Source organism: Siniperca chuatsi, linkage group LG8 (assembly GCF_020085105.1).
Source record: "Siniperca chuatsi isolate FFG_IHB_CAS linkage group LG8, ASM2008510v1, whole genome shotgun sequence".
NCBI classification, from domain to species: Eukaryota; Metazoa; Chordata; class Actinopteri; order Centrarchiformes; family Sinipercidae; genus Siniperca; species Siniperca chuatsi.
In genome coordinates this window covers 9,941,630-9,967,669 of record NC_058049.1, presented here as the reverse complement: position 1 = coordinate 9,967,669, position 26,040 = coordinate 9,941,630, and the positions used below count along the sequence as shown (strand labels likewise).

The 26,040-nt window shown below is 38.9% G+C and overlaps 2 protein-coding genes across 9 annotated transcripts in view; one reads left to right on the top strand and one right to left on the bottom strand.

The window, feature by feature from the left end:
- Nucleotides 1–26,040, top strand: part of LOC122880316 (ecto-NOX disulfide-thiol exchanger 2-like) — a 171,513-nt gene that overhangs the window by 53,539 nt on the left and 91,934 nt on the right. The gene's annotated exons all lie outside the window — the stretch shown is intronic.
- On the bottom strand, nucleotides 6,737–11,036 carry LOC122880317 (E3 ubiquitin-protein ligase TRIM39-like). Its single transcript, XM_044205334.1, has 2 exons — nucleotides 10,930–11,036; nucleotides 6,737–10,784 (listed from the first exon to the last, which is right to left on the bottom strand). Exon 2 carries the CDS (start codon nucleotides 10,780–10,782, stop codon nucleotides 9,148–9,150), a length of 1,635 nt encoding a protein of 544 aa, XP_044061269.1. The 5' UTR covers nucleotides 10,783–10,784; nucleotides 10,930–11,036; the 3' UTR covers nucleotides 6,737–9,147.

Here is a 26,040-nt window from a genome sequence, read left to right as displayed (position 1 = left end):
CGCCAATCAAAAACTCACGTGCCTTTGGCTCTCTCACACATAGTGACCTGTTATACATAAAATACTGTAGTGTTGTCTTTGTGTGTTCGTGCACGCACTATAGTCTCTGCCTGTGCATGTGTGTACTATGTGCAAACGCTCACACAATGAGCCTAATTTTAATTAGGGCCAGTGTGCTGTCTAATTAAAGAAGGGCTTTCTAATTAATTGCATTATGAGCAGAAGAAAGAAGAGGGCCTTTAAGACAGAGAGGTGTTGCTCCATGTTTCTCATCTGTCGGGGTGACACTAATTGGTCTGGATTTACAATCTGGCAGAGATACACAGGGGCTCCAAATGAACTAATATCAGTACTTGCAGGGCTAACTCACTGGTGGTGCTTCAAGTCAAACATGGCCTGTGGAACCTCGCACCAGCCGGCTAAATGGCTCATTTTTCTCCTGCCAAAGACAGTCGCCAGCAACTCCATCAAAGACAGTATCTTTGTGCTATTATAGATTTAATTCCCAGAGGTAGCGATAAGGTAGTCCACCTGAATCTGCGCATGACCCATCTTTCTTTCAGTCTCACCGCTGGCTAGTGTTTCCAATTATGTAAGGTATATAATGCTTCTCCTCAGTCAACAACAGTGCTGACCTTGCGAGTGCCATCCCTTTAAAACTTGAACAAACAAAGGTTTACTATTGCAGGTGAGATTTCAATAAAAAAATATATCTAACCCATACACTCAGAGATGTTAAAGGATAGTTATCGGTATAAACAGTTGACAAATTGTCTTCCGGTGTATATCAGCATATCGTACACCCCATTTTAATATAATACAAAAAAAAATTAAGAAACCACTTTTGTAGCTCAGGAAATTGTGCACACACTCCAGGGCTGGGTCACACAGCAGTAAATCCATTGCTAAGTTTGTGTGTAAAGTTTTGATTGTAGTTACTACCAGCGCATTTCAAAGCAGTATTTTGTAAATTGGTTGCTAGGAAACATCTAGAGCACCACCCAATAACAAATGTAAGCTTTTATATCCAAAAATGAAACTTAGAAAAATAGCATCCACTCATATTTAATCAGAGGAAGTTAAATCCTGTGAGAATTTAAGGGTAGGGTATTTATGTTATTGCTGTCACTTATATTTGCACACTGTAACTCAAGTTAACATCATTACTAAATAGAGGTGCAAATAATCAATCACTTTCAAGGGCTTGTACTCACCGATCATGTAGTTTGTAGAGACCCATCACCTTTAAAATGCATTTCTGTAGTTACTGCAGCAAGTGAATGCATCACCGTTCATAGTGAGCTGATCAACCATCTTCAGTAGTATGTTCTGTTGGTTGTTAATTCAAGCTGTTATGTTCAGTTCAGTACAAAACTCAGCCTAGATAGCCACTGTTTATAAGATTTATAGCTCAGCAGCCAATGGTTTGTGACAATGATGTTCTCAGTCACCAGTGAGTGGAGCTCCACTGCTAGAAGCTACCGATTCATTCAGGGACAATATTTCTTCGTACATGATTTGAACTCCTCTAAAACTAATTAGTTCAAAGAAAAAAAAATCTTAGGTCCGCTTAAGAGCACTTCCTTACGTCTTCCTTACTTACTGTAAGGTGCATTTGAAAGCTCCATAAAAAAGCTAGTAAGTAGAACTTTAAACTACTGTTTCCAAGGTTAAAAATGAACCTTCACAGGTTAGTTCATGTCGTCCATATTATCTCTCCTACTCACTCTTTGTGTTTTTTGTAGCAAGCTAATTTTGTCATTTGGTTAAACCTGCCAGTGTGATATCTGAAAGTCAGTCAGAGACTGAGGCAGATCTCATCTGGAGCAGAAGAGTTGCATTTATTATGCTGCACACATGGTACATGGTACAATGCAGAAGATTTTACCAACAACAGACTGTTTCACGCAGACACATGAAGGATGTAACAGAGGGGGAGACGATACATAAATGTAAAAACTAGAGTTCCATCAGTATGATTGGATTAATGGGGAGGTTTTTAGCATGGGTTCACAGGAAGGGCAAGGCGTGTCAGGGAGAACTTTGGAGTACATTTTGGAGTAGGATATTATAGTACAAAGCAGTGGGCATATGAACAATGCAGTGAGCCCATTCTAATAATTCATACTTTTGCAAGAGTGAGTACAAGATAATAATTCATAGCAAGATAACACTATGAAAAAAACATGACAATTGCATGTCCCTTACACAGTTGAATTAAATTTTCCTCCAGCCCGGGATAAGTTAGACCAAGTAGGTTAAATAACTACTATTAACTAGTCTCTTTTTAAGAAGTTGTTTGTGACCTTTGTGACAACAACTTAAATGGGCAAAGAAAGCAGAGTCCTAGAGTTACAGTACGGTATGACTCACCACAATTTGTGTATAAAGGAAAACAGATGAGCTTAGCATGGTTTTCATATTTTATTTTGACACTTTTTTGTTATTTATCAACCACAGTGTCCTCTGGAAGACTTCACTTTAGCACTGTCGCTGTACCGACTTTTCTCAAAACCACAAACAGACGGCTGGAAAGTCCATTTTGTATATTGTGGCTTCAATGAAAAGATGTCTGTGTGTGTGTGTGTGTGTGTGTGTGTGTGTGTGTGTGTGTGTGGTCTGCTCAGATTAAAGCCTGTCAGAAAGCCTTAAGATCAAAGCCTTTGTGGAGAACAAATCTGATCTGTCACTGGAAAAGCTACCCAGTTTTTTTCCTTCCATCTTAGAGATACAGAGCAAAGTCACTCATCCATTATTTTTCTCTCTGTCAGTTACTCAAGTTATGAACACTATTATAATAAAGGTGCCATTAATGCTGTATAAGTGCACTGCTATCATGATGACACTATGCTGCAATTCCTCTGCAATGGAGGACAACCAACAAGAAATCTTAAAGGAGAAACTGTTCAGATGGTTTGATTTCTTCCCTATTAAGATTAATGTATGATGTATGTCTTGAAACTAAAATTTAGTTTTACTTTACTTCTAATGGAGTGTCCAATCAAGATAAAAATGCCTTGGGTGCAAAATGGACTTATTACAATCTGCGTCAGTTCTGCACTTCATGACCATGAAAATAAGGTTGATAATCAAAGAAAATATTGCAAATATTGAGCAGTGCATTAGTTTTATGTTTTATTTTCACCAAAATTTCAACTCACACATTATGTAATCATGCTGTACTCTGCAAGCCTATACTTCATTTATTGGCTTGGAGGCGAATACTGGATGACTTGGATGCACAATTGTACATTTCTGAGACATCTAACTTTAATTTTTAAAGTTAGATGTCTAGTAAAATCTAGATTTAGAAGGTATGCTACTTTGCTTACACTGTTATAAGGCTAAAACTATTGCTTGTTTTCATAATCAAATATTACATAGTAAACATTATACCTACTAAAAACCAACATGCTAGCATCATCACTGTGAACATGTTAGCATGCTGACTTCAGGATTTAGCCCAAAGCACAGCTGTGCCTAAGCTTAGCCTCTCAAAGCCCCTAGCACGGCCATAGACTCTTGTCTTGTTTAAAAGCAAGAATAAATATGATAAAAATTAAGTAGGTCAGATCTCAGTTGGTATTATTTATAATTGTAATAAAAGTAATACAAACACCATCATAAAAACAGAACCAAGAATGTGGCTAAAGCGCTGTTAAATTGGTGAAACCTAAGAGTGTTGTTTCAATGGCATATGAATGTATTTGCATGCCACTGCAGTTTTCTTCTTATGTACAACATTACACTCTTGTTGCACTTACAGTTACCACTTATCACTGGCAGGTGTCTTTTAAAACTTGTTTGGTATATGGCACTGGTGGGCTTGTCTTATCTTAATGTACAGTATCCCTTTACCCTGCATTGCTGTTCTGGCCCTTTGCTAGTGCAGCCTTGCGGCTACCAGGTCACTACAGCAGCTTTCAAATTGAAATGCACCAAAAACTTGAATGGTTTCTGGTGTTTTTATTGCCTGATTCTGCTTTTCTCTCTTTTTCCCTTTCTCTTCCCTCCATTTTCAACTTGCAAGGTCAATACACAGTGTCAGTTCTTGGTGTGACAGTGATAAATGTACATTAACTTGTTCACTGTATAATACTTCCTCGGATGAAACAAAGCTTTGAAGCAAAGGATTTGAAGTGAGCATTTTTATTATTTGAAAAACTCCAGTGTCTTGAATAATCGTTTCAGCCCTATATTGGTACATTAGCCACATGTTGTTGCACAGCATGTAGTGCCTGTGTAGAGAACACATGTTTAGCACAGCAGTAGCTGGAAAGCCAATAATAGCCCTCTAACAACAGAATTCTGCCGAGCTTTGTTCCATCAGGCTAATGAGTATGGCAGATCAATGATTACAGATGATTAGTGTTTCCCTGTGCCAGCTATGACTCCAGTGTCTATCAGTTGTAGCTGCTTGCTAACATGAAGTCACTCCCTGAAGGGCCAGTGGCTAAATGATGGGAGTTCTACAACAGCTGGAGCTGTGGATTTATTGGCTTAGAGGGTCTGATTCTTACTGGCTCTGGGTCGTCTTCAGCTTCAGTCAGGTCCTCCAGCTCTCTGAGGATGACTGATGGAGCACCGACTCATTAGCAGCCATGTGGATTTAGTCTCGTTAAGGGACCCTAATGGATAGATTTATCTCATTACATTTGGCACTTCATTAGATACAGATACTGTAGGACAAAGGCATGTGTGCCTGCAGAAACACGGACACTCACTCACTCACACACACACACTCATGCACACGCACACACACACACACTCATGCACACGCACACACACACACACACACACACACACACACACACACACACCACATGATGTACTTGTATTTTTCACATACTGGCATTCATCAGGGCAGTGTAATTACCCAGACCAATGTATCAGAGACTGTATGAACTTAAACACAGTGAGACAAACATCCGAACATCCTGTTGGGAAAAACGTATACAGACTTATAGTTTATCAACCTTCTGTCCCAGAATTCTCGCTAACCCAGGCAAGTTTGAGCTAAATGCTAACATCAGCATGCTAATGTACTCACAATAACAATGCTAACATGCTAATGTTTAGAAGGTTTTATGTTTACCATGTTCACCATATTTACAATCTTATTTTAGCATGTTAGCATGCTAACATTTGTTAATTAGCAATGATGATGGGAATGTCATTAGTTTTGCAGGTATTTGGTCATAAACTAAGTACCAAGTATTGGACAAATTGAAATTTTGACCTGATGATAGTGGTAGATGAAAGGTTAAGGTGTTACCAAAGTGATTACAATTCATCCTGACCATGAATGTCTGTACCAAATTTCATGCCAATCCATCCAACAGTCAACACAAATGTCAACTTCATGGTAGGGCTAGAGGAAATGTCAGACAATCACCAAAGTGATTAGGATTTACCCTCTAGGAATCATGGATATCTCTACCAAACTTTATGGCAATCCATCCAATAGTTGTTTAGATATTTCAGTTTGGACCATGTGGTGGACTGACTGACCGACATTGCCATCCCTAGAGCCTCGCCACTAGTGTGGCTATAAATATCTAATATATATCTTAATTTTATGTTGTCTGCACATTATGGCCCCTGTACAAACTGCTTGAATTACCCTTTTTCTACTGGTATCAGCATTTCACAGCAGTCCAGAATGGCCTTTTCTTTGCAGTTCTGTTGTGGTTTAAAAAAAAAAGGCAAATTAGCAGCTGGTGTGTTGGAGGAGCATGACTTCACTCATTGGCTGGATCAATAGCACTTACATATGATGTTTTCTTGGTTAGCTTCCCAAATCAACACCTGTCTTATTGCACTAGAAGATCAACCCCCTATTAATATGAGCAGTGTTAACTACTGTAAGTACATTTGTTCAAGCACTTAATTATAGTTAAGTACAATTTTATGCTACTTGTACTTCTACTTCTTCGCATTTCAGAGGGAAATATTGTACTTTATACTCCACTACATTTATTTCACAAATATAGTTACCAGTTACTTTGCATATTCAGGGTTTTTAAACAAAACATGTGATCAGTTTATAAAATCTGATGCATTAAACCACCAAAAAGAGTGTAAAGTAATTAATAGTAATTTCACCTCTACCAGCTACACCCTGAAAAGGCAGCTTTCACAGTAATCCGTAAGTATTAATAATCCAATATTATAAGATATAATAATTCTTCTGCATAATGAGTACTTTTGCTTTTGATACTTTAAGTACATTTAGCTGTAAATATATAGTATTGCTACTTTGACTTAAGTAAAATATCTAAATACTTCTTCCACCACTGACCACTAGCAGTAAAACAAAGGTGTGTTTGCATGATGTTAACCCAAGCTTTCTATTCATACAACACCTGCATATTTCTCTTCCCATTTTGCAGATAACCTGTTTTCACTTGAGACATGGCATGCAATTATCTATGTCACATCATTAAAATTTCATTCCCCTCTTTGTGAAAGGCAGAATTACCATTATTTTTCAAATCGCACTGGGGGAAGAAACTTAATGGATTATTTTGCGAGTGGTGGCTACACAACTGCTAAGTGAATGTTGTGGGAATCTCTGGTTGTCAGGAGAGTCTCTAATTTGTGTTTATATTCCGCAGACAGAAGTGTCAGATGTTGTAAGTAATTGAGTGTTCAGTGTCTTTATCTGTTGTCAGGATTTCTTATATTGTTGTGAGGGTTTATCGACTGTGCAGTCCACATAAAGAAATTAAGGAGATTACTGTTTGCAACTTCCTAAATCACCTTTATTTTTTTCCCCTCATTGCATTTCGTTCAGGCATCAGACAGTCGATATCAGATACTTTTTAGTCTATCCAACACATGTGAAGTACAGTATACAGACTAAGGCTGCATTTTCATTATCAAACAATCTGTTTAATATTTTTACAATTGATCATTTAAAACAGCAATAAAAAGAAAAAATTGAAAATGGCCATCACAATTTGTCAGAACTCAAAGTGGCGTCTTCAAAACCAGTCCAAAAGTCAAAGATATTTACTTTACAGCTATATATCAGGTGATTGTTATTTATAGACATTATGGAGATACAGTACATGGTTTTTATCAGCTCCACGCACTCATTTGTCCAGTGTATGGTCTCTCAGCTCTAGCATCTTAATGATACAGCATTCACTGGGCCAATCTGACCGGCTCCAGTCTTTCCGTCTCCTAAAGTTCTTCGGCTACATTATGTCCAGATGAGATTATAACAACCTCATTTAAGAGAGTTAAGAGTTTTCTGATCTGACCCCTCTATCGACAGGACGACATCATGGTTTGGGTTAAAATAAGTACTTTGTTAAGGTTAGGGGATAGTTACAATAATAAACATGGTTAAGATTTGGGAACAATCGTGGTCATGCTTTAAGCAGCGGTTTCCTGTGTTAAAGTACGTTTTGTTGACCTATCCATCCACCCCAACCTCCTCCCTATGCAGACTTTGTCATTATATATAACAAAGCTACCTACGTTCTTCCTTTGCTCTTGTCATAATTGCTATGGCCACTAAAGGGCTTCGTCACTTGAATGTAAACATATGTCAAATTGGGGCACTAGCTAACACGACTGATGCTGCTCCAAAAAGAACATACACAACTCTAAAAAAAGAAATGAATTAAATGGTACAAACCAACAAACAAATAGACTTTAATTGGCTCTGCTCAATAAACAGTTGCTTAAGTCTCTCCTAATCAGACAGATTTGCTGCGTTTGAACTTGGAAAGCCTGCACCTTGCAGGTTTGGCTAATTTTAATTAGAGGACATGGCATTATGTGCCAGTCAGGTTCCAGTATTGTGATCCATTCAATAACTACCCTTTTAAATGAATAGCATTAATTTGTGGAGAAAATAATTCTTATCCAGAGCCACATTAGAAGAACTGAATAATACGACTAATTTAATTGATTTTAATATTTTCTGTATGCTGTTAAGTCATTACACCAAAGTGCTGATATATTTTCCATTGCAGGTTGTATAGTGTCACTGTCAGTCTATATGACCTTAAGTCGATAAACTGGACATTGGACCATTAACATCACTGCAATACTTGAAATAATTGTGCAATATTCTCTGTTTAATACTGCTGTGCAATATACTTTTTCAGATATTTATTTATTCATACTTCTATTACTGCTGTGCAATATCCACCATCTCATAATCATCTTAATAAGCTACACTTAACTTGACAGTAGTCATTATTGCACTATTACTTATTTTATTACATTGTATTATTATACCGTGCATACTTATCAACCTGTCAGCCTCTAAATCCACTTTTGTACTTACACTTATTTAGCTTTCATACTTATATCCACTTTGTACTTAATTTATCTTACCTGTATTATAGTGTATTATATTTTGATTTGCTTAGTACTTCTATTTCTGTGTGCATTGAGGTGATAGTGAGCTGCTGTAACAAAAGAGTTTGCCCTCAGGGATCAATAAAGTATTTCTGATTCTGATTCTGATATAGCAGGGGTCACCTGGGGATATGCTGTCCTGAGGTGTATCCCATGTAGGTCAAAGAGTATTTTTAAACACAGTAATCGTTATCTGAACCTGCTATAGGTATCAAGCCAATCCATCATGTCATAAGTAAACAGTCCTGATATGTGACATTCTAAGCAGCACAAAACAAACGCTATAAGATATTTGTAAATGCTACGTGACCCATCTTTGGTATTGGTAGGCCACGTTAGCAGGAATGAGTAGTTTAAAGTATTAAAATTAATAGCCAGATCATAAAGATTTCTTTTTTAAAAAATGTTTTAACCCAGGGAGATGTATCGGTGTATCAGTGTCCCACAGAGGTATGTAATTGTCTGTGTGTGTGTGTGTGTGTGTGTGTGTGTGTGTGTGTGTGTGTGTGTGTGTGTGTGTGTGTGCGTGTGTGTGCGTGCAGTGAATGTCCTGATGGCTGCATGGGGACTCTTTTGGAGATCTACAGCTGTCTGTGTGACAGGCGACACATAGTGACATACAGCACTGACACTGATTGATGGGAGAAACACAGTGGAGTTTCACAGATAAAACCGATGTCAGCGTTCTACTATTGTGATCTCTCTCCAAGTTCCTCAACCTGTTTCTTTCACAAACCCAGAAAACAAAACAAAAACTCAGCTGTTGTATTAGACAGGAGTAATGATCAAGGGGGCAGAATCTTTGCTGCCATCATTAGCACAAAGGCCGAAGAACGGAAAGAGCTTCTCAGTGAAGTTACATTTGGTGAAGGAGAAGATGTGAGCCCTGGCGTCCACATCATAGAAGGAAACTTGACCCTCCTCGTAATCAACAAACACCCCAACCTTTCGAGGCATCTCCCTTACATGGAGGTAAATCGCAGGGCCGGCATTGGCTGTAAACTCATTTCCTTTTCTCAGCCAAATCGTCCAGTATCCATTCTTAGGGCTCAATCTTATATCGCCCTTCCTGTTGATGGACTGGTTTGCAACTCCTAAATCCCAGTGGGTTTTGCCTTTAACCTGGACCTCATAGTAAAACTTTCCTGAGGAGAAACCCTCCTTTGCAAGGACATTAAGGACATGATCAAACCTCTCTGGTTTGTTTGGGAGTTTCCTCTTTCTGTCTCCATGTGTGACTTGTTTCCCATCCTCAGAAATATTGAGAGAAGGGTTTGCTGTGTCAGGATCCAAAGTCAGATCCACAGCATACCGCTGAATTTCTTTAAAGCCAGGATCACACAGCATCCTTATTTCTGTCATCACTGTTGTCTCCAACTTGGTCAAGGCTCCCTGCACAGTAAACTGGTCACTGGGAATCGTCATATCAGACCAGTCCTTAACCTGGGGTGGAGTGATGGTGAGAGAAAGGAAATTCTCAAGGAATATGAAGGCATCATGGGTGAGTGAGACCAGATTAAGCTGCAAGTTGTTCTGCTTTATTTTCATAATTTCGTCCTCCAGTTCTTTAATGAAGCCTTCTGTCTCTGTTTCAATTATTTTCTGCTTCGTCTGAATTACCTCAGTCAGCTCAGTTTGGCTTCTCTTAATGTAGTCCACCACAGCAGTCATCACATGTGTGCTGTATGACAGTGCTTTCCCTGCATTATTTCTGCTAGCCTCCACTGAGTGTTGAATCTCCTGGATTTTCTGCTGACGCGCCTGGATCATCTGCTCCGAGTCTTTCATTTCTCTTCCCAGCTGGGCCTTCCTCATTTGAGCCTCCTCCTCCAGACTCACTATCTTATGGGTTTTATGGTCACTGTTTTTACAGGACTCGCATACAAACATTTGATCCACCCTGCAAAACAGCTCCAAAGGCTCATCATGGTTTTTGCATATTCTGCTTTCCAGGTTTTCAACCGGGTGGATCAGCTTGTGTTTCTTCAAGGCCGAAATTCTCTGATGAGGCTCCAGATGTGTTTCACAGTAAGACATGAAACACACTAAGCAGGACTTGAGGGCTGTGAGCTTTGCCCCGGTACAGATATCACAGAGCACATTTCCATTTCCTGCTTGTTCAACGGTACCGTAAGATTCTCTGCAAGATTTTTTTTTAACAGATGTCTTGAACTTTGCGGCTATCTGAGCAATGAAAGTGTTAACCCGAAGCATTGGTCTGCTGTAGAATTCCTCTTTACACAGTGGACATTGGAATATAGTTTTGTTACTGTCCCAGTAGTCTGTGATACAGTGAAGACAGAAGTTGTGTCCACAGGGAATTGACACAGGTTTAGTGAACACATCCAGACAGATGGAACAAAGGAAATTATCCTCAGCCATTAGACTACTAGCAGAAGCCATGTCTAGAAAATACAAGGTGAAACAATGAAAAAAAGTTAGAGTAGCATGAAGTCAAAGCAGATTTATTTTTGTCCATGTTTGAAATCACTAAAATACACTAGTTAACACTAAAGACAAGACAGCAAACATGACCAATTGCAACTTTACCTGGTGTGTGTAGGTTTTGTTAAATCTTTCAGATCTGTGAAGTAAAGTAAAAACACACGCTCCTTTCCTCCTTTTAGTTTCTCTTTCAGCAGTGATGTCAGAGTGCCAGGCCCCTCCCATTTCCTCATCTAACTGGAACAAGTTAACCCATTACAGGCTCAATTCACTAGTGACCCAAGTTTAGAGCTTTAGAGCTTTTTTTCTTCCAGATCCCTTTCTTTCAGGTGTGTATTTTTCATATTATTCTTTGCACTCACACAGTTGCTTGTTGTATTCACAATGTTAGTGCTTCAGAAATCCTTTTCATGTACAGTGTTATGCACAAATGAAATGAAAGCTCTAAGACAGCACAACTTGTTAAATTCTAAATTAGTTTGTGTGCAGGCATGTGTGTGCATTTGCATTACATGAGAGAGCTTAGTGATGGCATCTGCATAATACACTGTAGATACACTTGTCCTGTGCTCTCTCTGAGGAAACAAGGCTTTGAACACAATAGCTTCCTTGCATCCTTGAAGGACTTTGTCAGAGCTGAAAGAATCTGTGTTGGTTGCCTGTAGGTTTCTGTGCATGAGCAACATTCATGTATGATTGAATGTATTTCTGTTGCTTTTTTTTTGCAGGAATGTAGGTGTGAGCATATGAAAATGGGTGGATGGTTGATAAATTGAAAAAAAAAAGATCTGAGTGATGCATTGTATTGTTTAACTTTTCAGTGACACAAATTAATTAGCCTCCATGCAGTTTGGTATGTCAGTTACATTGGATATGTGTGTGTTTAAATTTGTGTACGTGGGCATTTGCTGTATGCATCATATCTCAGCGGGCCATTATTCAACAGTTGTGTATTTGCTGTAATAGCTGGTGCAGCCTCAGCTGCTGTTAATGAATTCAGTGACTGACAACATAAAGACATAATGTAAAGGGAATGGGACTTTGAAGATCCAATCACACGACACTAAGATATATATTTGCTCGGTATTTTGAATTATGTATATATACAGTTGATATGCTCCCCAACATGACGTTCTCATCTGAAAATGACAGGCCACCTCTGATCAGAGCTCTCTTGAGCCACATCTTATTCAAGCCTCACCTCAATGTCTTGACTACCATAAAACATTCAAACGACATTTGGATCAGATGGGGAATCCCTTTGATCCTTGTCTGTGTGGAGCTCCAAGACCCCAGCCTTTCTTCTCCTCTGCAGGTTCCACTGATAGGTGCATGGAGGGAGAGGGAGTCGGGGCTTTTCTCCTCCCATCTTTTTTTCTACTCACTCCTTCCCCCTGCCAACCCGAGCTCTCTTCCCCCCTTCACCCTCGTTCTCTGACCCATTCGGCTCTCCCTTGTAACTGCTTCTCATCTTGAATACATGAATAAGAGATTAGAGGAGCTCAAAGTGCTAAAGGACACAGACCTCCCTCCATTAGAATTGAATGCCTCCTGCTAGGTGTCTGCTCAGTTCTAAACTGAGTGTAAGTCTACAATAAAGCCTGGTCTCTGTAGCACATCCCATAGCCCAAGAGATAAACTACAGGCTACAGGCTAAACTGTGTGATTATATAACATCATCAACAAAACAACATTATTAATATTATTATTATTATTATAAGCTATATGGCCAAAAGTATGTGGACACCCTGTCAACATAGTGAGGTTCTCATCCACTTAATTAAAAGGTGCCCTGTAGAGTTTTCTTGTAAACAAACAAATGTTATTTTGACATTCAGCATTTCTCACCAAGACTCATTGTGTATCCTTGAGGTCTAACAAAGGTGTTGAGTGCATTTCCTTCCTTTATAAAACATTTCAAAGCTGATTTTTAAAGTATTTTAAATCCAGCATTGTTTACATCCATTTTTTCTTGTTAGCAGTCTTGTTCCCTTCTGGCACATTGCTGCATATCTTGGCGTATTACTGCCACCTGTTCGTCAGTGGAATAGTGTGACACCACTGGAAGGACTGTGTATCACGTCACCCGCATGTAAAACGCTGACCCACTTATAGAAAAACAGCTCCATACCTACAAAACTCCACAGGGAACCTTTAAAGAAAATCTTAAAGAATAGACTAAGATTTTTTTCACGTATGTTTTAATACAAAACTCACCTGCCAAATGTTCATTTCAAACTGCCTATGAAGTGATAACTTTGTAGAGCAACTACACTGTAATAGAATCCACAAAATCCTTGTCCTGTGCAAAAATGCAATCAGAAGTTATGTTGAAGCTAGTGTAAGGCTTCAGCAGTCAAATTGAGTTGGTATGTACATCCTGGCAGTCGTGTGTCGGTTTATTGCCAGTGTTTTGTTACGGCAACAAACCTACATGGGACTGCCAGACATATCCCTCCGCCACCCCAACACTTAGCTTCACATCCTAAACAGTGCACTTCTTATAGTAAAATTGTTACAAGTTATATCAACAACTAACAGGAGCTGAAATTTCTCCAACAAGTGCTATTGTAATAAAAATTGATTAATTGTTCTATTGTTGTTATGGTTAATACTCTAAGCTGTTCATTAAAAGTATTACTATGTTTTCACTAATGGCAATAGTGCTGTCATGTGTAGAGGCATTTTGGATTCGACAGCGTAGATGGAAAAAAACGTAGATTTGAATGAATTATGTGTTGGTCCTTGTTCAAATGAACTTAAGTTATTGAAAAAGTGACAGCCCTATTTGGCAACAATGATGTTTTCGAACCCAAAAGCAATGGATCTCACATATTAAAATTCATAGTCATGATAACATCACATCTAACAGAATTTATTTAAGAAATACACACAACCACAGCAAGGGAGAAATATAACCTGCCAGATTCTGTCTGTGGGCTGTACGTATGGCAGCCATGCTCTACAGTGTTGTGAGGGAGAAAGAGGAGACTCAGTCACCTCCATCATTCTAGTTTGTTTACTACTTGGTCAGAACAGAGGGTTGTGTTATTTCTAACCCCCAGACACAACAGTTCTGGAGGGAAAATAAATAATTAGTCATGAGATGAGTTTCTCCCTTCATCCATCAGCCTGGGGAACATGGCTGCCATAGGAGAACTGAAGCCAAATGAGAGTCCTCTCCCTTCAGTGTTTTTGTTCCCCAGACACTCAGCTTTAGATTTACCTCCTTGATAGGATGACTTTGAAATGCTCAAAAGCTTGCGAGGACGACTCCATCTTTGTCAGGGTGTTCATGGATTAAAAGCTGTTTTTTTCGCGGCTCTTGTTAAAAGCAGTGCTTTGAGCATCGGAAAGAGGGTGCAGAGATACTACTTTAGCTTTTCATCAAAATTGCCTGGAAAAGTAGAAACACTGAACCTGAGTTGCAAGTCAATTCAAAGTACATTTTCTGTGAGGCAATTCATGCCATTAAAATCTTCAACTGTAACATTACATCTTTTCTCTACCCAGATCATTTCTCATCTTCTTCTCTATTAATTCGACAGTGTGGAGGAAGATTTTTAGGCTTTGTAAAGTCATATGATATGAGGAGGATAGGGTTAAATGTGGGACACTAGCAGTTGAGAATATATTTGAAGTTCATTAAGTGACACATTTAAACCAAAATAGAAAATGAATTCTGAATTCCCACCTGATTGACAACTGAAAAGCCTGTCGGTAGAGGAATATATTTGGTGTCTGGGGAATGTTTTAAATATTTCAAAGTGTGAGAAAAGTCTTTGAGAGCTGAATGTTTTGTGAATTGTATCGGTGCTACTCTCCTGCATTGAAATCAAATCGGACATTTTCTTGAACCCCAACTGGTGCCTGGAGATTCAAAGGATCAGAAAGCTTATTTCCAAATGTAAAGGCTGTTGAGCTATTTTATCTACACTCTTATTCATTAAGCGTGTGGCGACTGTTGGATTTACACCACTGTCTGAGATGGCCTCCAAACACCAGAGGAGTTAGTTTCTCTGATAGGCTGCTTCAGCTGTTGAATTATTCATTTGTGCTATTTGCCAGACTTGGTGTCCGTGACTGAAAATTCGACAAGGATTAAATGATTGAAGACTCAATGAGGTAAAATATTTTTGATGTTACAGAGGTCAAAACTCCTGTGAGTTTGCTGTTTGTGGAGCCTGAGAAAGCAAAAAACAACTGCCCCCCCCCCATCATTTTAGTTAAACTGCAGAACATTTTTGCATGCGCATAAACTCTGAAATGCATATTTCATACTGCACATAATGTGAATGTTGCCTTCTGTGTTGGTAGTACTTATGTAACTCAACTGGTTCAACTGTGGGGCGGGCATAGAGGTATTGCCCTCACAGGAAATGGTGCATGTCCAGCATCACAATTTTATCTAATTGATAACAGTGTCACTGTTCACTGCAGCCGTATCAGAGCTGTATTAAGTTACTGCTAATGCAAACACAACATCTCCTACTGTTGATGTTTTACATTAAAAGCATTCAACTGGAGAAACACACCGTGGCTTTTATTGTGAAGTCATCACAGGAAACAACAACTTTATTTGTCACCGAGGTTAGCACTGACAGGGACAGTTCATCACAAATGCATCTTCAAAATGGGCATTTTCGACATTTTTCGTCAGCATATCATTTAACATTTTTGCAAAGGACTAATGGAACAAGAGGGACCAGCTGCAGTGAGCTGTAAGATGAACAGCAGCAGGTGACAGGCTGTACAACTCCTCAGCATGGTACCAAACTCCTCCTGCTGTTGTGTGAAAAATGTCTTGCGCATTGTGCAGCATGAAATCAGATAGCAATTATTATTAACTGAATTCTTTATACACCAGTTGCTCCTCTGTTGTATTTTTGACAAAGTAGCTACTGAAAGAGTGTTTGCTGTAGCGTTAAACTGCACTTTCTGTAACCGCCAGGAACCACAGCTGTCCTCAAATCAAGCTATTTTAAGCATTATAACAGTGAAGAAAACAAAAATTGGTGATGCTTAATAAGAAAATATGGCAGGCAGAATCAAATTCAAAATAATATAACAAAGCCTGTGTGTGTGTTTTATGTCCAAAAACTCGCAGTTTGTGCAACATTAAACTTCCAGCTGTTTTTTTTGTATTTATTTATATTATGTAAAGACATTTGCAGTTTATGTTTTGAGAATGTTATTTCATTGAAATAACATCCCATTCAATCATGTTGTTATTCATTTTCTCAGTATTACTTATAAAAATTAAATAAACTGGTTGACGTAGGGGGCAGGCATGACAGAACAGTTTGAAACTATTCCTACCTGCAAGCTGTGGGAGGATGGTTTGAGCTGTAAATATTCTTCCTCCATGCTTTTATTCTCTTTTATGTTATTTTTTTTTACAACATTTTACTCATTTTATGAGACCAGGATAAAAGTTTGATTTTCAGCGTTCCAGTAAAAACTGTGGTTAAAATAGATAGTAGTAGTTTCAGTTTCTCATACTGATTGTTGTTGTTTTTTTTTACTCTGTATCATGCTTGCTCATTGCTTCTATGCTTTTACAACATCAGTTAGCTTAGCGAGCTACTACTTGATCTTCCATTTCCAAACCGGCACTCCTCTCTTCACTCTGCAGCATCCACCACTGAAACCCTCTCTTTCTGTCTGCACATCTCTTTTTTTCAGTCACTCTCTCCAACTTCAGCCACATGTAATGACTCGAAGCTGTAGCCTTTCCTTGGCTGTCACAGAGGGGCTTTTAACAAGGTCCTGCACTCCTTTTGCTCTTTTCTCCTCATTTTACCATGCTGCTGCCACTTTTTTCTCTTTCCCCCTGTAATTTCATCTTTCTCTTGAGGGTAAAGTGTACAGGTGCCTGACTAAAGGAGGGGGAAAGATGGGAAGTGGTTAGTGCCTTTTTGCCTTTTATTAAATAGGAGCTAGCACATTTCTCAGCCAGCTTTTAAATATTGGAATTGGTTTAACTTACAGGCATGTATTGAATGAGAATGTTATATTTTAGTTAATTCCTAAATAAAAAATCTCAAAAAATACTATGCATGTGCTTTACGACTAGTCGATTAATAATTAAGTTGACTCGTAAAATTAATCTGCAACAATGTTGATAACCAATTAATTGTTTAAGTAATTTTTCAAGCAAAAATGACAAATATTTACAGGTTCCAGCTTCTCAAATGTGAAATTTTGTTGATATTCTTTGTTTTCTATGTTTGTAAACAGAATTTCTTTGGGTTGTGGACCTTTTTCAAGTTTTTCTGGAAATTTGAATAGTCACCTTGCATTCTGGGAAATTGCAAGGGGCATTCTTTCTTTTTTTAACCATTTTATTATATTTTTTTAGATTAAACAATTAATCAGTTAATTGAGATAATAAACAGCTGATTAATCAACAATTAAAATAACCAGTTGCAGCACTAATGTAGATCGTGTGTAATTATAGATGGATGGATGGGTGGAATATATATAACTGAAGTATATCTCAGTTAATACGGGCAGGAATGTATGCTTGTGTTTGCGGATGAATAGAGATCTGATGTCCTTGGGCTTATATTTGTATTCATAACAAACAAGGAAATTAAAGCCAACTAAATCACCTCAGACTCCCTGCATTTCAATTATAGACAGTATAAAAGAGTTATTGATCCACAGCAGAGGAGACATACAGAGAGGCAGAGAGATTTTTAAATACTCATCAGTCATCACACTCGTATAAGGTTTGGTAAATCTGTTCTTTAATTGATTTTTAGGAGGAGGCAAAAGCCAGCAAGCTTCAGCAGACAAGTGAAACAGTTAACAATACCAAAGTATCGGTGTGTTAATCTGAAATACATTCCCTTGCGGATTCCTCTGTACTGTTTCTCTGGTAATCTATATCGTCCTACAGTGGTCTCCTAGAAAGCCCCAGTGGCTCCTGGTGTTCCATCATTTTTAAGATGCAGTAAAGAGCAGGGAGGGGTGACTGCTCAGGTTCATCCAGTGTTCCACCTGACCATGATTAATGTGAGAATGGGCCGGTTCACACCTAAACCACAGAGCTTCACCACCCTGCCCCATCTCACTCCTTCCCATCACTTTCAACCCCTCTCTCAATTGCTTTAGTGCTGGGATGCAGTGTGTTCAGCCAGCCATGCAGCGCAGAAGCTCCACAGGTCAGCTAGCTATCTCTCTGTTGTCCTGTAAGACCCTCTAGATTACTGAATGGGCCTACCGAGCACAGGCCCTGGGGCCCAAAGGGTCTGGGGGGGCCAGAGCCTCAGTTTGAAGTGACTGTTAACATTTCTTGTTGGAAATGAATGACTACAAAGAGACGCAAAATGACTACAAAGAGACGCAAAACAACCACAAAGAGAGCCAGCATGACTTCAAAGAATTGTAAAATGACTACAAAGAGACTCAAAATGATCACAAAGAGACACAAAATGGCTACAAAATCACAAAACGACCAGAAAGAGATGCAAAGCAACTACAAATAGGCCCACAATGAGTATAGTGAGGTGCAAAATGACTACAGTGAGATACAAAGTTATTATAAAGAGAACCACTACAGAGTAACAAACAATCACAAAGACACACAAAATTACTACAAAGAGACACAAAATGATCACAAAGACATGCAAAATCACTACAAAGAGAAACTAAACAACTACAAATGATGCAGCCACATTGTTTTTTTTAGTCATTTTGTGTCCCTTTCAATCTTGGTGTCTTGCCCCTATGTAGGACTGATCAGAGGTTTTTACATGTCTGTGCCCAGGGGGCCCATCATCTGATAATCCAACCATGTCTAGTTCCTTCCTTCGTTGTTTCTGTCTCAGTTTCTTTCTTTCTGTTTGCCCCTCTCTTTTTTTCTTTTCTATATACTATCTTCCCTCTGTGACATCTGTCTCCCCTCAGTGTCTCCTGTAAAGCCACAGACGGTCTTTGTGAAAGATGGGGGAGATCACAGAGGATTTCTATCTGACCACAGCGTGCCCTTCATCTTCCTCTCACAGCTTGATCTATCACAGACAAGTGCTTTTTATTATTGTTTGGCAGCCGGCTCTTGGCCTATGGCTCTACTTGTCTCTCTCAGCCCCTCTCATTATTACTGTGAGCCTCGCTCTGTTGGGAATAAGCCAACATATTTGCATTTCCTCTGTACTTTGTTTTTTGTCATCGTCTGTAAAACACCACTCAACCTCAAAGCCTGTATTCTTTCTGATACTGTGATACAGGAGCTCTATGATCAGCTAAAGGTTATTCATAGAGACATTTTTGTCATAAAGGCTATTGTTTAAGACACTACAATCTTCTTCCTACTCTCTTGAAATATTTATTGTCAGCTCTTAAATGGCTTCCACCAAACAAAATTGCAACGCCCTACAGAGACAGTATTTCGATGCTGATGTTTTAGAAGTCTGGTGGATTTAATTCAAAGACTCTTTGCCTGTTCCTTGATGCCTATTTTGGCTCTCTCTGTCACTATCTATCCTTGACCCTTAAGAACAACAGATATCCACTGTGCTGAGAAAATGTAATCATCTGCTTGACAAACTTCTCAATGTGAAAGAATTAAATTCCTCCAAAACAAAAAGTGCAACATGTTCTCCTCATCACTCCTCTCTGATCTTTTCCCACACAATGACAACTTTTATATTTCTTTTTAAAGACCTCCTCATCTTGTTGCTATACTGAACACACAAAATTATTCTCATGATCTAAGTTTTCTAAAGTACATTTGCGTACTTCATCTCTTTTTTTTTATGCAGGACTCTGGTTTGATTGTTTTAGAAATAAACCAAAAAACTTATTTGCAACAGATTATATTGATATATATTGTTCTGCAGAAGCCAGTAATGTTTTCTCAATTAGAACCTACAGTATCTGCTAAATGAGAGTTAGAGGAAAACAAAAAAATTGCCCAATACGTTTGGATTAAAAGAGAAATAATGGTCAAAATGTACAGTTGTCTCTTCGGCTAATCTCTCAGGCAACTTGGCAGTGACAACAAGTCTTGTCTCTTTGAAGTGTCAGCTCACATATATTATGAGGCCCACAGGGTATTGCAGCGTTGCGATGTTTGTATCAACACACCAGTCACTTTGTTAAGAGCCTTTTAACATTCCCCCGCTACAGTTTATGGGTTTCCTTTCCCCCCTAGGTCTGTGTATAATAAGGAGAAGAAGTTAATCTAATCTGAACTCACTACAGAACATGATTAGACGATTAACTCATAAGGCCTGGTGTACTGGTACAGTATTGACTGAGGCTTAACAGGATATCATCAAAAAGGCAGACAACCATCTATTTTCAGTAAATCACATGAATTGGTGAAGTAAACGTATTGTGTCAAATTCTGGTTATATGCATACTAATTTGCCTTTCTCTTTTTTGTCCAAATTTTAGGATGCAGTCATCTTGTTTGAATAAACCTTGTTGAAATTGTCAATGGACAAAACTGATCTGATGTTCTGTGTTTATGCTCAGTCGTATATGTTTTGACCTTGCAGAAAGAATGATTAAAACATGCAGTGTGAGATAACAAGTTAAAAAAAAACGTACAGTATCTGCCCAGCTCTGAGAGGCACTGTCCAAACACCACTCTCTCCTTTTACCCACTGTTCCTTTAAGTCAGCATTCAGCAGTTAGGTTCAACCGTGGGCCAGTTTTTTCAGCATTGTTCATTGGGGGGCCTACCTTTTACTGGCGCAGTGGAAACACATTCCCAAATGTTTTCAATATTTTTTGTTTGTTAATTTTTTTTTGTTCATTTATTTATTAGGCTGTTTTACTATTATACTTGAGGGCAGATGTCATAATTCCTGTTAGTAACTGAGAACTAACAGAGTCAGAGGCAGTTTATGTTAATCCTCATTTGGCAGAAAATGACTCATAAACGTGAACATATGTTATGTGTTGTACTACAGATGAAACTAATTCCACACACGACAAACAGAAGTCTGCTTCATTTACGGTTGAATGAAAGTACTATTGTTGACACAAATCTTTTATGGTCAGATAGGCCAAATTATATTATTTACCTGTGTTATCTATCTCGCAAGTTTCTTTTCAGCACCATGCACTGTTCAAATAACCTGCCTCTCTTCATGTGGGGGCATTCATGGGATTTACATGAAACTTTACCCTGTTATCTACAGTAGATATGTGAAAAAGCATTCAAATTTTTTAATACAAAATGAAAGGCAAGACTTAAGCTTTCGTCAGGGGGCCAAATATTTTGGTTGGAGGGCCAGATTTGGCCCACAGGGCGCTATTTGCCTACTGCTGCTTTAAGTCTTACTCTGGTGATATTCTTCCTCTCATCACTCCATCAATGTCTTACCTCTCTTGTCTCTGCTGAGCAGCTTTCAGTCAGAGCTCCAGTCAGCCATCCCACCAGAAGAAGAAAGGTCAACTATTAAAACAATAACAGCGACCTTGAGTCTGATGGGTTTAATGGATAAAGCGGCTGACCATAGCTACATACCTCATCACTCTTACTTCTGCTCATGGAGCGTCCACGTGGTGTACCACTCTGTGTTGAATGATGGTAATGGACTGGTGAAATGGATGGACTGGTACTCTAACCGTAGGATAAGCCTGTGTGTGTTTTTTTCATCTTGTAGAAGCTTCTGTGTTTAGGTCAGGCTGTCGAGTTTCTCCATCAATTTTGATGGCACGTGACAGTCCGTGACACGCCTGTCTCTGCTGATGAACACTTGTGTGTGACCATGTGTGCCGGCGTTTCCTTCAGGGACCATAAAGTGCCACTCACTCTTTCTGTCCAACCTTGGTTTGTTAACGAAGCGTACAAGAAGAATGGACACCTTGTGCAGCTGCTTTAAAACTATCTTCGTGTTTTGAAGTGAGCACTGCTAATTAGGATTCCTCTGCCTTTATAAAGTAGAAACTAGTTGTTTTGCAATAACCCAGAATTAATGATTCACAAGGCTGGGCAGACTGAGTCTACTTTAAAAGATCCTCTCCAGATGTGTTTTAAAACATATTAAAATAATCTGGTTTGAATAACATTTTCTGTTTGTAATGGGTTTTGCATGTTGTTCTCCCGCTTTCAAAAACTACTCCTACTTCAATGAAAAGTCCACTCTCAGTGTATGTGCACTGGAGGCTTCAAGTTTCCACATCACACAGAGATTTAAGGTGAGCCTGGAATACTTTCCCCTTCAGCAGATGAATGTCAAAACAAACTAGGAATAACATTTTTTACTGGATAAGTTGTCAAAATAAAAGATCAATCAATGAAATAAGTCAAAAGGTCCATTAATTTAATTCTACTTCAAAAGTAAGCTGATACCTTCGTTAGCTCAGTGTTTTTGCGACCTCACACCTGTCATGTTGAATGTGTCAGAACCACCGACAGCGTCGGGATATGGGGGAGAGAGAGAGCACAGAGTGTGGGTGAGAGAGAAACAGGGATCGTGCATATATGGGAGTGTGTGGATGGATGATCGGTCGGATAACATCTTTGCGGCCCAGTAGCCAACACCATGGGGACCAGTTCCAGCTCGTGGCCCGGTCGTTGCGAATCACTGCTGTAGCAGAAAAAAAAAAAGCAATTTAATTTCCGCTGGACTTTAAACCAAAATCTTTTTCAACAAGCAGATCATTTTATTTTTTGTAAGTACCCTTCACATTCACTGAGGCAAACTCATCAACATTATCGACTTACTTTTCAGAAAACCCGCTATAATCAGGGACATTGTTAAAACGTGAGACACCTGTCTCTTTATCTCTCTTCACACAAATAAATATAGACACAGATGCTTCCTATTAAATCTAGATATTTAGTATATGTGGCAATTTTTTTCAATTATCAAGTATAAGGAAGCTTTTTCAAGGTTCATTAAAAACCTGAGCCTGAGAGATTTGCACTTCTGAATGCAGCCTACACCTCCAACCTCCCCAGTCACATCGTCCCATCATCTGCGGTTACTGTGACAATAGATTCAGAGCTGTCAAGATGGAGAGGCGTGGCAAGATAAGAGCTCTGGTTGGTTCACTTTAGCTGTTGACATTTTCTCACACAGTATTTCTTTTGCTTCTTCTAATTGGCTGATTCCTGTGCTGTAAGGGACAGTGGGAATCATTCCTTTACCGTGACCCATTTTGAGTTTCTCCTTCTGGCTGCCTGCTGAAACCTGAGTGTTTTTCCCTTGAAATTCTATTCTACCGTTTATCAGTGGCGAATTTATAGATTTAAAGATATTTTCACTGACAGAAATAGCTCAAAATGTTCTGTGTTTAGACTAAAACTTCTGCAAGGAGGGTTTTTGTTGCCTTCTCAAAAACACAGTTCCCATCTCTATTATCTGCTTAACTGTAATCTCTTTTGCTACACAAAGAAACTTTGCACTGAGGCTTACTTTGTGAAATCTCATTGGTTGCAGGAGATGACCAGATAATGAGTTCATTGGTTTTGTGAAAGACCTACAATTTATTTTATTGGTAAATAGATTGCAGAGAAGCCTTTAGGTGGGAGACATATTCATTACAAGGCAACACAAGGCGGTCCACAGTGCCTAACTGATGGAGGCGTCTGTAAAATGCCTAGATTTATGTTTCACATGCTTTATGTGACCAGGGAGAGATGCAGTCCCAAGACTACTCATTGAGCCCCAACCAATCATGTATTAACACATATATGGGAGCTCCTGGTATGCCAGCTCCTCTATGGGGCTCCAGTGGACTCTCATGTTGTAGTAAATCAATATCTTAGGCAAGATATCTAATTTTTCCTGTCTGTTTTTGTCTTTCCTTGCAAACTCCTGGGAACTGGAAAGCACAGAGATAGACACTGGTGAATGGATAGACATTCAGTCTGTAGTGATACCATGTTTCCTTGTAAAGTTGCACCGTGAAACATGATGAACACCAAAGTTAAAGTAACTTTTCCCAAGGTCTGCACACCATTTCAACATCAATCAGCATTGTTACCTTCAAGTTTGACATTAAAAGATGTGGAATACTCCAGCTGATTTCACTTCTCCAAGGTATCTTACCTTTATCCACTGACAACTGATAAAAGATGATTTATATTGCTCTCACCTTTTGATGAAGAAATATCACACCAAATTGATGGAGGCTTTTCACAAAGAGTTTTCTGACTTTGACTATGCAGAGTCTGACTTTGTGAATATGCCAGAATAACACCTTTTTTAGTGTTCATGGTTTGTGCTCACAGTTAAAGCGTGATGCATGGCTGAGAATTTAACTATGTCCCAACTGGAATCCTGCAAAATGTTTAAGTTAGTCAGGAATATAGCCCTGTCTTCCCCAAAACTCAAAATAAAGTCTTTTCTGGCTCTGTAGAGGTGGTATATTGACTGTCTTTCTCATGGACACTGAAGCAGAATTGCTGTTTGCTGATGTGATGCCTTGAACCTTGTTCCTCCATCTGTAGGACAGTGTTTCTACTGACTAAGCCACCCTGCTGACAAAGGGTTGGGGTTACAAGAAACACAAGACTGAGTCACTGCACAAAATGAAAATTTCCGGTTCTACAGAAGTTTAATTGAACATGTCTGAACTTTTGTTTTTCTAGCCTGGGATGGGAAGCCTTAACTTGTCAGCTCAGTCTGTTCTTGCAGTATGTCTGCAGGAGAACTAAGAGACTAAGAGAGAGAAGGTCTTCCTCTCCGCAGTTAGACTCTTGCAAGAGCATATCAGCAACCACTGAACCATAAATGTGCATGCACATTCATAACCGGTTTCTCGTCCTTGACGGATAAGTTGTTTCTTGTCTTTTTGCACTGTGGTAACTGAGCTTTGAAGCATCTGTGTATTTATTTCTTTTTCTTGTTGACTGATGTTAGCTGTGTGTTGTCATTTGTGTTTACTTTATTTTTATGCACATACTTTATTACCATACATCACTCAGCCAACACTGCAGGGAAGATGCCCTAATGTCAAGCATATGTGCAAGGAAAGAAGTGATGGATAACTGCTTGAAATCCAGACAATTAGTGTAGTGACATTTGCTTATAAAAACACTTTACGGGTTTGTGCTGGAGAAGTGAGGATTGAGAGGCAACAACTGCAAGTTTGACAATGAATTTCAAGAATCCTTTGGACTCATTAAGTGGACTGATTTTATCTCCTTGAGATGCTTTAAAGTATCATTTATATAATAGTTAAAATACAGTAAGTGAGTATTTAACATTAAAATAACAGTTTTGGCCAGTGGCCTGCATTACGTACCCTACCAAATATTACCTTTTTTTCAGGCTTTGTTTTATTTCACACTGTTGTTGTCGCACCAATTTAACATTTAGTGTGAAAGGCTACATGTATTGTTAAAGGACTATTAGTGTTTGTCCATGTTGCATGCATTGTACCACAAATCGCAGCTACTTTGCAGTCACAAGTTAAACTTGTCTAGAAGCTCAAGGTAACTCTCCAGGATGTCATAGACTACTATGAGGAGAGGACTACTTAACCTTGGAGTTTTCACCACAGGGTAAACCTCAACAAAAGAAAGTCCAAGTTACAGTTTGCAAACAAACTGTAACTTGGACTTGTATGAATGCTGTAGAGTACTGGAACAAAGTTTTACAGACACATGAGACCAAGATCAACCTGTACCAGAGTGATGGAGACATAAAAGTGTAGAGAAAAAATATAACAGTTCATGATCCAAGTCAACCCAAGCCAACCACCTCTTCTGTCAAATATGGTGGAGGTGGTGTTTTGGTATGGGTTTCCAGTTGCTGAAGACCAGACTGACGGCAAAGAGCACCCAAAACCAGCAAAATGTACAGATGGCTGCAATTAGAGATATGCTAAGTATCTGCATTGGTTGTAGACTTGAAGCCAATCGTTCACTAGGATTTGTGATCAACTATTAAATATGATAATTTTGACAATATGACATTTACGTTAAGTGATCCACTACATTTATGTTGCTGAAAACTAGGGGAATTTATTTAAAAAGTCCCCACACTGTTTATCTGATATGGGTGTAAACATCCTGAAACTGAAGCTGAAAGTAGGTACTAAAACATCATAGCCATTGTTTCATTTCAAATCCAATGCACTGGAGTTTAGAGCCAACACAACAAACAATTTACAGCTGTCCTAATATATTCTGACTGCACTGTACTTTCCATTATGTTGACCATGTTCCAAGCCACAGTGTCTTACATTGATGGATGAACTTTTTATGCAACCGTTAGTTTCAGTTCCATATAAAAATATAAT